At 35.5% G+C, this 11,699-nt stretch overlaps 1 protein-coding gene across 7 annotated transcripts in view; it reads right to left on the bottom strand.

The window, feature by feature from the left end:
* The window catches only part of LOC128021261 (protein mono-ADP-ribosyltransferase PARP14-like), a 34,997-nt gene extending 23,626 nt beyond the window's left edge, over positions 1 to 11,371 (bottom strand). The window contains exons 1-15 of one of the 7 annotated variants that reach the window (XM_052608331.1): positions 11,322 to 11,371; positions 10,550 to 10,815; positions 9,992 to 10,110; positions 9,776 to 9,806; positions 9,331 to 9,534; positions 8,851 to 9,084; positions 6,338 to 8,727; positions 5,852 to 6,082; positions 5,472 to 5,681; positions 5,251 to 5,353; positions 4,921 to 5,070; positions 4,757 to 4,819; positions 4,436 to 4,618; positions 2,742 to 2,948; positions 439 to 2,610 (exon numbers count right to left, since the gene is read on the bottom strand). In XM_052608331.1, the coding sequence (XP_052464291.1) occupies positions 2,018 to 2,610; positions 2,742 to 2,948; positions 4,436 to 4,618; positions 4,757 to 4,819; positions 4,921 to 5,070; positions 5,251 to 5,353; positions 5,472 to 5,681; positions 5,852 to 6,082; positions 6,338 to 8,727; positions 8,851 to 9,084; positions 9,331 to 9,534; positions 9,776 to 9,806; positions 9,992 to 10,110; positions 10,550 to 10,815; positions 11,322 to 11,356 (5,019 nt within the window). In that variant the 5' untranslated portion in view covers positions 11,357 to 11,371 and the 3' untranslated portion in view covers positions 439 to 2,017. Of the gene's footprint in view, positions 1 to 438; positions 2,611 to 2,741; positions 2,949 to 4,435; positions 4,619 to 4,756; positions 4,820 to 4,920; positions 5,071 to 5,250; positions 5,354 to 5,471; positions 5,682 to 5,851; positions 6,083 to 6,337; positions 8,728 to 8,850; positions 9,085 to 9,330; positions 9,535 to 9,775; positions 9,807 to 9,991; positions 10,111 to 10,549; positions 11,202 to 11,321 lie in introns of those variants that run through there. The other 6 variants (XM_052608332.1, XM_052608333.1, XM_052608334.1 and 3 more) reach the window with 6 other exon arrangements.
* Between the last annotated feature and the right edge of the window lie 328 nt (positions 11,372 to 11,699).

Genomic DNA, 11,699 nt, shown 5'->3' with positions numbered 1-11,699 from the left:
TGGAAACTGTAGCCTATCTACAAGTCGGGCATTTGTTGAAACGTCACTAAGGATGGGCGTAGTGATTTACACACCTATTTTAACTATATGTAAACAAAAATATAACCTAATAAGATGCAATATTCCATATTGAATGTTAAAATGTGTTTAAATGTAAACATCAATGATGCAGTACGTATATCCAACACTGCAAGTCAAGTAATTTTTTTATTTATAGAGCATAACTTTAACACAACTATCGTTGATCCAAAGTGCATTAAAAAGGTTACTTTAGAAGTAACAGATCAAAAATTAAAATGAAAAATGCAATATATATATATATATATATATATATATATATATATATATATATATATATATATATATATATATAGGCTAGACACACACAAAAACATACATCAAAAGTACTGTACACAGCATCACTCAAATGCAAGGGTGTAAAAATTAGTCTTTAAGTTTTATTTAAAAACACAGACTGATGGAGAGGCCCTGAAAGTAAAGGGTAAACTGTTCCAGAGTTTAGGGGCAGCAACGGCGAAAAGCTGTCACTTTCAGATTTACAGCGAGAACGAGGCACAGATCAAATAAGCTGGTTACAAGATATGGCTGGATATGATCACAGATATAATCCAACTGGGGCTGACTTTTGCAATGCCTTGTATACAAAAAGAAGGATCTTAAAATCATCACCTATTGAATCAAGTTACAATAGTCGAGCCTGGAAGAGATTAGTGCATGGATGACAATTTTAAGATCTTTTCGAAAAAGAAAATTACAAACGTGTTTACATGCTTGTAAATGGTAGTAATAGATTGAAATAGCCCCCTGCACTATATGAAATATTTATATTAAAGTCTACTTTTCTTTTTTTTTTCAAATCAGATTATTTATATTTTCTAAATTGTAATGCAATAATAAACAAATAATAATAATAAAATGTTAATGGCACTGGTTTAGGCATATCTGGTTTAAAGGACGTACTGTAGTAAATAATTCACATTTTTATTCACCAATCACTATTTACTGAAGTCCTTTGTTAGATCTATGGTTACATAATTGTATGTATAATTTCATGAACCCCATAAACAAATCCCCAAATACTCAAAACACTCTTTTCCTTGTTAGGAAACACTTCAGTATCTTAAAAAAAAATAAAATAAAAAAATAACTGCTGATTAGTTATAGATTAAATATATGAATTACAGTATAAGATTAAAACAGCTATAGTGAGTGTCAGGAACCAGCCCTGTTTTCAGAATTGTATGTACTGTAGACTTTCTCGGGATCACTTTAATGTTTTTAAAGATTTTTCTTTTCTTTTGGAAATATATGAGCAGGTTGCTAGAGTCTATACTGTAATAGTTACTGTAATTCCTGCCAGTAATTATTACATATACATTATATACTTAAACATTATGTGTTAACCTTCACAGAAACAACATAACACAGAAACAAAAACACTATAGCTGACAAAAATGTATCTCATAATTATTACAGGAAACTGATCAGGTGATTAGGTATTGGCTAAATTGGTCATGTTGTTAGTCACACTGTCAACTTTTCATAGGCCGAACAAGATTTCACTCCTTGATTTAAATTGACAACCTCACTGGAAAGGTACATGCATTTATATCCGTTAACGTCAGGTTTTATGTGGCTTTGGGCTGAGTAACTCAGGTCCACTACAAAATCTATACTATTCCCATAGAAGGCTCCTAAAAACAGTTCACACTGAATTTGACTGATACATTCCAGCAAAGCTGTGATTGAAGTCATGACTGTTGATCTGACTGGTGCTTTCCGTTGTTTTTGTAAATGTGTTTTGATCATATACTTTTTCCAAAGTGTGCTGTTCTGTTCTTTCAATCAAATGGCAAGAATACATTTTAGTTTAGTTAATGGAAAATAGATTTAAGCTTCTGCAGACAACAAAATGGATACTTTTAATTACTTGAGGAAGTGATTTTTGTACATGATGCCATTCTTATCCATGTCTTAATTATAAAATAAATTAATTTTACAATTCTACTCTGTTCAGTGAAATCATCAGTTGCCCTCTTGTGGCCACTTTGAGATCTAAATCAGCATCATATTCATCATTATTTATCTTTATTCTCACTGAAGGCTGTCTCTTCTGAAAGGCCTGTTCCAGCTCATAATTAGTAAATATATCAAAGTTTTCGATGCTGTGTCCAATCTCCTGATATTCCCACCTTATCACTCTGCTAATTATAAATGCCTCACTTCTTCGGTTTTGGTTCTTTTCTACTTTGTGGATCATGTCTCGAATACGACTGTCTGCAGTGTGAACGTCTCTTGTCAGGCCCTCCAGTGTGATGACAGAGTCTTGGCCTTTCTTCTCAAGCTGGACACTGACTGTGAGCTCCCTCTGCATGGCATTCAGTGTTTCTGCATCCTTCCTGGTGAAATGAGCAATGGCTGGATCATGGATTGGGATGGTCACATGCTCCCGTAATATCAAACTGTTGATCATGTCCTTGGCTTCACTCAGGTCCTGTGGTGTCTCTCCACACAGTTGAAACACAACTGGCTCAATTTCCTCCCCTACCATTACAGACTCTTCCTTTGTGAGAGATTCTGAACTTTCTTCTTTTTTCCAGGAACATGTTTGATTGGGGGGGAAAAAATGGACGGGATTATAATGCTTTTTTTTATTATTCTTTATCGATCTTTACAAAGAAAAGAAAAGAGAATTATTGTTTATATATTTCTTTACTGACCTTTAATTTTGGTAAACTCACTTTTATCCCCTTCTACTTTCTCACCAGATCTTCTGACCATGCTTTGGTGGAAGTCTGCCACCATGTTCGACTGGAACATAAGAAACTTCACAAATTTTACATGCGCTGGTTTCTTTTTCTGTTCAAATTCAACAACGGCATCAACCATTGCATCTGCAACATCAGCTGGATTTGCACCTCCCTGACCTAAAGGGTTAGAGACAAAGGAAAACAATAGTGAATAATTCACACAACATGCAAGTAAACACATTTACTGAAATTTTTTGAATTATTCGCTATTAATCGCAAATTAATATTGTCATAATTTCACATTGAATCTCAAAATTCATGTACAAACAATAAAGATTTTAATTTAAGTGAACTTAAAAAAATCTACACATAAATTTTATAGGCCTATGCTTAAATTATAAATGGAATGTAGATTAATCTTCATTAAACCTACAAAAGTATATCAGCAAGCAGAGCACTGAGTAATATCTCTTTTTCTTTTGTTCTTTGATTTACATCAGTGACTGACTGCAGGAGGTTTCACTTTAAAAGCAGTGTTGTCTCTTTATAACCTGAAGCACATGACTGATACATCCCAGTTATTTAAGGTCATTTAGGACTTTTTAAATCATTTAATTTACAAGGTCACTCGCAAAAAAACATTTTTACATAATTTAGTGTGTTTTTGTTAGTTGAAGAAAAAAAAAAAAAAAGTCTCACTGCACTACCAGCATTCTGTCTGAAGCAGCGTTCTGTGCGTCTGATCCCTGTGCTCACACAGAGCAGCACAGAAATAGTGCACCAGTACGGAATTAAAGAGGTCATGAATTGAGAATTCAAACTTCCCTTGATCTTTTGACATATAAGAGGTCATTGTACTATAAAAACATTGTGTAAGTTTCAGAACTCAAAACTTTCTCTATAGTCTAAAAACATCATATACTGAAGCCAATCTGCCAAAACGAGAGCCTGTGGGATTAGCCACTCTATGAAGTAATAGAGCAGGTAAACTCTGCCTCTGCAGAAGATGATCAATGCCTGCTTCTCTGATTCGCACACATAGTGCAAATAACGAGAGAGACGAACGCAGGTCTACATAGAAAACAAACGATAAAGATGCTTGAAAGATAACAAGATGCTGTGCAGTGCCAAATTGTGGACAAACAAAGTCTTTGCGTAACCTTCCATTAGATCCCAACAGTAGAAAGAGTGGATTAGCTTTATTTTATAATGAAGTTCTATACAACATCAGTAAAAGGTTGGTCGTTTGTTCACTTCATTTCACCATGCATTTGCCAACAAACAAGGTACAATTCAATGGCAGATTTTCTGAAAAACTGAAATTAAAAGACGATTCTGCGCCGACTATATTGGATCCAACGTAATGTTGCACCACATGAGTGTGAGTAACTATTTTCATAACGTGATTGTCTGTTATTACATATCGTTTGATATGAACTGACTATTTATGCATTTTTTTTAATCTAAATCACAGCATTGAACTAATTAATTAAACTTAAATTTTAGTTTAATGCATTAAACTACAATAAATAAATAAATGCATTCATTTTGACATTGCTACTTTTAATTAATTACACAATAAGTAACTAAATATAAATCACTGAAATTACGTAATAACACAAGATCACACAAAGTGAATAAAAACCAGAGGCTACAAGTCTTACCAGTGCCAAGAGCTGGGAAGGCAACAGAAGTAATCTGGCGTGACTCACATAACATCAGAACAGACAAAACAACATCCTTAATGTCAGATGGACTTTTGTGTCCAGTAACGTGGATGATGTTTCCACATGGAAGCTGCCCGGCTGAGGTCACAATCTCTGTTTGCTGTATATTTGATGATCCCACTATTGAAACATGTACACCACGTTCACCAAAGCATCTAAAATTCATTAGATCTCTCTTGAATTATATGCCTAATTTAATGTATTAAAAAAGTAATGTTCATCAACAAGAAGAAATAATCATTTTAAATGAATACAAACCAATCTTTGAACATTCTTGTTCCACTTGTACTCCAGCAGCATCTAAAATGGCCTTGGATACTCCTAGATTACAAAGAGAAATTGTATAATTCTCTTTGAATGTGAAAAAAAGTTAAATGATTCACAAAAAAACAGGTAAACAGTGGGTTTAACGCTGGATTAACCTGCTTTCAGAGAAAATGTGTGATTTGAGGAGTTGACAATGGCATCAGTTTTTTCTTTAGTTATGTCTCCAGATGAAACCTCCAGAGTCACTTGACCCAGCTGCATAGTGTGCACCCCAAGAGAGGGAGATGAGACTTTGCCAACAAGCTCTAAAGAAAAACATAAAGATTTATTAAAAATCTCAACCTTGTCACTACCCTAAATATATCCTAAGACAATTTGATATTTTTGTTAAAAGAATAAATATATCTAAAAGAAATTTGTAAAAAATAAATAAATGTGATGGACATCAGATAAAAAAATAAATAAATAAATAAATAAAAAGTTACCAGATTTCTGAGCTGATTTGCTTGAAATATTAGGCAGGGCATACTGATGTGGTTCTTTTGTAATGGGACCCTGAATCCCATGTCTAACGATTCTGGTAAAGCACTAATAGGTAAAGCACAGAAACATACAAGATAACATTAACACAAGTTTATAGTTTAAACAATAAACGTAGATATACAGGTCATACTGAGTTTTTATGGTTTTTGAATCAAGTTCTCACCTCTATACTCTCCTTGTCAGAAGGATGCACAATCACAGTTACCTTTCGAAGGTTTGTAGGCTTAAATTTCTGGACTTCTGTCAGCATGATTCTGGCTACTAGATCTTTGGGAAAGCCAAGATTCCCAGTTCCGATAGCTGGGAAGACGACTGAAGCCTTTCTCAAGCTTTCTGCTTTAATCAGGCAATCTCTAATGATCTGAGCCAGTACCTTTTAAAATGTAAATAAATATATTTATTTTAATCTTTAAATAAAGTACCATTTAAATAAATAAATGAAGCCTACATATACTATAACATTTATTCCTAAAAACAGCCAGCTGTAACACAGTAAATGACAATTTGGTTAAAATGCAATTTTAAAAAAATTGTTTTTCTCACCTTATCTTCTGAGTCTTGTCTCCAAAATGGGCAAACTACATGGAACACATTTTGACATTTCAATCCATAACCATCTGTGATGAGCATTTCACCATAATTCACATTGTTTGAGCGAGCAGCTGTGTTGACTTCTGACTGGAGCTGATAACCAGCAGTCTGAAGGAGTGCTTTGGAGATGGCACCTTTACTAAGGTCCAAGTCCTCCGATATAGTGTTTATAATGATATTAGCCTGCAAGAGAATAAAATCAGACATTTCTTTTATAGGAATTGATCATCCTTTGATTATCATATTTCACTTATAATGGTATATAAGCTTTTTTCAGAGACTGTATCTTTAAAGCAACAGTTCAATAAAAAAGATACTTCTGTTATGGAATGGCTTGAGGGTGAGCAATTGACAGACTTTTGATTTTTGGATAAACTATCCCTTTAAGCATATTTCATATTACTGTATTTGTTTCTGCCATTACTATTATTCACTTACGTATGCATCCTGGATGTTCCCTTTGATCAGAATGAATTTTAGTCGTTCTTGTGTAGTTTTGGTCTCAAGAACACTTAAGCCTTCAGATTTATCTGGTCTTGATTTTGAATATGGTTGTCCTTCAAAGTATCCGTGGCTTTTGGGACCTTCAAACTGTTTGTTTTTTTGGATATAGTTTCCACGACCACGGCCACGACCACGGCCACGATACCCATGGAGTTTGGCTTTGTGAATGAAAGTTATTTTGGGGATATAAGCAGCAAACTCTTTACTGACAGCTTGAGTCATGGCATTCACAGTGTTGCCGTTATTGTCAACCAAGTGAATTTCAGTTAAGGTGCTATTAGAGGCTCTGTGGTTGTGATCTTCAATGTACTCATGCACCTCCTTTGCAATTGATCCAGTGCAAAGTTCAAGAGGACAGCCAAATATCCCTGAGCTAATAACTGGAATTGCAATGGAGGAGCAGTTTCTTGTTGTTGCCTGATTCAAACTCTCCCTCACAGCACGTCTCAGGCATTGAACAGTAGTAGGTCTGTCTGAATCACTGAAACGAGGTCCAACAGCGTGCACTACATATTTACAGGGAAGACGACCAGCAGCAGTGATGATGGCATCTCCAGGCATCAGTGGTCCATTTGCTTTTGTGTGTTGGTCACAGATTTGCTGCAGACTTGGTCCAGCAGCTTGGAGAAGTGCTAAAGCTAAACCACCGATGTGCTTCAGATCTTCATTAGCAGCATTGACCACAGCATCAACATGGAGCTTGCAAATGTTTGCCTTCCTGACAGTTACAGTTACACCACCTGGCATTCGAACCACACAAGATACCTGGTCAATATCTCCAAAACTTCCTTCAGTACATTTATCTTCCTCCTCTTTCAACATGTCATCTTCCTGAAGAACCACAACAAATCTTTTTTCCTTCAACAGCATTGAAAACATCATTTTGCCCTCCTCCATGAAGTACTTCTTTACTCCTGCCTTTTTAATGATCATTGTGTCTGTGTAGAGATCATCTGCCAACCTTTCAAATAGAGTCAAAGCTGGCTGGACAAATGTACGCTTTCCAGACAGTTTGATCCAGGGTCTCTTTGGACCAAAACTCACTTTCACCTCATCAGACTTAATAAAATGCTGCCAGTCTTGTGATTTTCTGTTTTTTATGAATTCAACTGCTGCATGTGATTTGACACGAACAGTTTCTTCAATTCTAGTGTGTTTCTCAATGAATCGTCCTAAGTCCTGACTGACCTCCATCACCGGTTCTCTGAATCCTGTCACTATAACTTTGTCTCTCTTTTTAGAGAAGTTTATAAACACAGATCTCTTTTTGAAAGTACTGAATGAATTTTCCAGTTGTCTTTTGAGATCATGCCACTCTGGCATTTGAAGGACACGCTGATCTTCTACAGTGAGGCCTTTGGATGTAAGAACTGTATTTATCCTCTTCTCTGCCTCATTAAATGCTCTTTCTGTGCTCCCAATCACAACAACATCTCCATTTTCGATTGTGTAGACAGCAGTTATTCCATGAGATATGAAGAGATCTGTGGACATTTCATTACAATCCACTGATCTCAGGAACTCCATGATTGAACGATTAATCTGTAAGGACTTCTGTTTCATACTTACTTTCTTCTCAAGGACCCAATTTTTGATGGCAAGAGTTTCTGTATGAAGACCTGATAAAACTAATCTGTTCACTTTTTTGTTGTAGTCAATATGCAGATGTGGAGAAACAGGTGTAGCACTGTTCAGGCCATCTCGTTCAAGCAGAGAGTACATGGCAGGAGAAATTTCCATGTACTCTGTCACACTGTTCTTTTCTCTCTCCATTTGATTTGTTGCTCTCTCTAAGATTTTCTCCATGATGGGTTTCAATCCAATTACTTCATGGGTCATTCCTGCCAGTGTCAGCACCCCTTTAGAGGCATCCAAATATGTAAAAACCTGATCTTTCACTACTTTCCTAATATCACTTTCCACTTTAGACCACAAGGCGTGTGACACCGGCCACTCAGATGTTGTGTAGTTGGAGATGATTTTCTTGAAGACATCAATTGCATTCGTATTCCAGTCATCAATGTGTCTTCTGGTAAGTCCTTTCTGGTTCAGTAATGCTGGATCAGGACTGAGAAAAACTTTAGGTTTGTCCATGTTTATCTGGCAGAAGTGTGGGCTCATCTGTTCTTTAATAGAGGAAATCTGGCCTTTCTTGAGGATGAATTCCCTGATGGCAGGATGTACACTGACTGTAATGGGTTCAGGCAGCTTCAAATGTGGTCTTGTGCCACCGTATAAGACAGTATCAAGTGATTTGAAGTAGGGATATATCTTGACTGGAACTTCACAGATGTTATTCTGTCGCTTCAAAACTCTCTCTTTGGCTGAAAAACAATAAAAGTTAGAGGTGCAATGAATGAATACATTGGTGTTGAAAAAATTAGGCAAGTGTTAGCAAATCTGAAACTGTAATAGCAAAGGCTACCAACAATAGCACAGGTATTTACCTTCTTCCTCCTTAAAGATAATAATGGCTGCTTGTTCTGATGCAATTTTGATAACTTCCTCTACTGGACCGCCCCATTTCTCAAAATACAGATCCAGCAGCATCTTATTGTTGTTTGCCTCAGCTGGAATATTCTCCACTCGCACACTTGTGCTTCTCTCCAGTGCACAGGCCCTCAGATTATTCTTCTTGAACCTGTCATGTGTCCTGCTGTCCTCAAGAAATGTTTCTGCAGCTGTAAGATTTTTTATTTTATTTTATTTATTTTTTATGTACCAGACAGATTTAATGAAACATGAAAAAACATTAAGTTGCCAAATTATAAAAAATTAAATTTCAATATACACAAACTCTTTCCCATGTTCAAATAAAAAGACCATCATGTAAAGTGTAATGTAATCAAGATTAAGCTAAACTAACTTTTAATTTGTAAAATGTTATAAAACATACAAATAAGAGTATATTTTACAGTAGAACTTACCAATAGGATTTTTAAAGGTCACAACTGCTTTTCTTAATTCTGGTATTAATTCTATGCTAAAGTCATTTTCAGAAAGACTGCTGATGTTCTCCACCAAAAGACTTAAAACATCTTGTTTAATATCATCTGGGAGGTTCTCCAAGACCACAGCACTTGACTCTGGAGGCTTCTTCACATCCACATCAGACTGAGAGGCACTTTGAGCTTTGGACATAATGAAAGTAACACATATTCTTCAAATCCCAATTCAAATTATTTGTTGCAAAGCCACCTAGGAGTGTAAGATACAGCTAACAACCAATTAAATAAATGTACCAATTAACTACATAACTGATATATTTACTGTTGAAAATCAATGTTAACAAGTACTTCCACAATATCATAATCAATAAAAGACTGCATGCATGTAATTAGCCAGAGACCAAAGATCAGAAATATTACTTACTTAGTTCCTGATATCCAAACCCCTGGTCCGTCTGAAACCATACAAGCATAAATTATATACAATTATGTAAATGGAGAATTAGAGAAACAGGGTTAGTTAATTGGTCTCTCCAGCCATTATCAACAATTTGGAGAAATGACAACGATCCTCTTATAGAAACTATATATCTATGTCTTACCAACTGTAAAAATGAAAAACATAATTTTAACTACTTACTTGTTGTCCAGCACTGTCTGCCTGTTCCTCTGCATCGCTAGGTTTGTACACTTTCAACTTGATTTGTTGATTGTTAATGGTAATAAAGTGTTCTGCCTTTGAGAGCACGCCATCTCGAACTTAAACACAAACAATTGGACTTAGATCGCAATACTTTAAAACAAAGAACAGCACAAAACAACACAGTAAGTTATTTATAATTTCACGTGATTAGCAAGTGTTTAGAATTATGAATGTGTCACTCTTCCTGTAGGACGTCCCATATGTTCGGAAATGTTTATACATACTAAATGTATTGCTTTATTAATTATTTAGTTATTTAGTAATTATTGAGTCTGCGTGTGTCCTTTTTTTCTGATATATTAATACGTATTCACTTCTTTAAATGACAGTGGTGGCTAGAGTAAGTAGGCCTACGCTTTGTATTTTTTTTTACCTGAAATTTGCCACGAGACCATAGCTCGATTACACATAACTTAATAAAATATAAATTAATAAATAATTATATAAAAACGCGTTATTCTGTTTACATAATATTGTTTTGTGTCCAGCACTTACTGTCAGGCGATTTGAACAGAATCGTAGCAGAGTTGCTCTTGACGTCATATTTCACGGCGCAGTCGCCTCCCTCAGATTTCTTCTTACTCTGAAAGTAAATCTGAAGTTTATTTTTCACACTTTTAGCTTGTTCAGGATCCCAGTTTCCCTCTACTGTGATGGGATACGGATATTCGTCCGACTCCATCGTGATACTTCTGGTCAACAGGGAAATGCATTGAGTCCGTATAAAGTTGATCACGCCTCCTGCTTCTTCAGTTTCGTTTCTGCGTAAGAGCACGAAAACTATGTGTGTTGCAAATTTTCAGCACAGGGACAAGTGCGACCGTATAAACATTGACATTTAAACAGCTAATAAACGCAGCAGGCATATGACACAAGAGTAGTTGACATTTTACCGCTAAACTTTTACGTTTGACTGATAAACAATGATATAGTATGCTGCCTTCAAGTGAACCTAATAAATGGGGAAAAAAAAGAAAATGAAAAAAATACAACTTAAATACAAATGAAACAGTGGCTAACGTTAATCTGTCCTTTAGCGAAAGTACGCAGCAGTAAATCACAGTTACTAAATCCCAGCGCTCGATCCCCAAACCAAACTCGGAATGCGAATGTTTAAAGCTGCACTGCCGCCAGATCATATGAGTAGCCTACCGCAATCTTCTGCCCCATTTCCCACACAGCGAGTGGAAATAATGATAATCACTCTGAATGGAAAGGTATATAAAAAAACAGCTTTTTGTGCTTTCATATAAAACTATCTACTCACACATAACTGGCCAGTCTCGTCCCACATTTATACATGGTATCAAAACGATGTTGCGTTACATGAAGCAATGTAAACTTTGTGTATTAAAGATCATCATGCCATTAATGGGCTGTATTCTGGCTGTATTTACGGCGTCTTAACCAGGAGATGTCTCTAGTGTGCGGTGTTCTGAGTGCTCTTTTTTTATGCAAAGCAATAATTTGCACCAGCTCCAGCTGCTAAAATATACACCCATCCGCTGATAATACATTTTACTTTTTTATTATAATGAATTAATTTATTATTTAAAATAAACCACCAGCCATGTGACACAATTTTTTTTATTAAATTTAAACTGCATTTATTGTGAGGAATTTTCTGAACGTGTATTTTATTACA

This window comes from Carassius gibelio, chromosome A10 (genome assembly GCF_023724105.1).
Source record: "Carassius gibelio isolate Cgi1373 ecotype wild population from Czech Republic chromosome A10, carGib1.2-hapl.c, whole genome shotgun sequence".
NCBI lineage: Eukaryota > Metazoa > Chordata > Actinopteri > Cypriniformes > Cyprinidae > Carassius > Carassius gibelio.
Note: the sequence above shows the minus strand (reverse complement) of the source record. Positions and strands in the feature narration are given on the sequence as shown.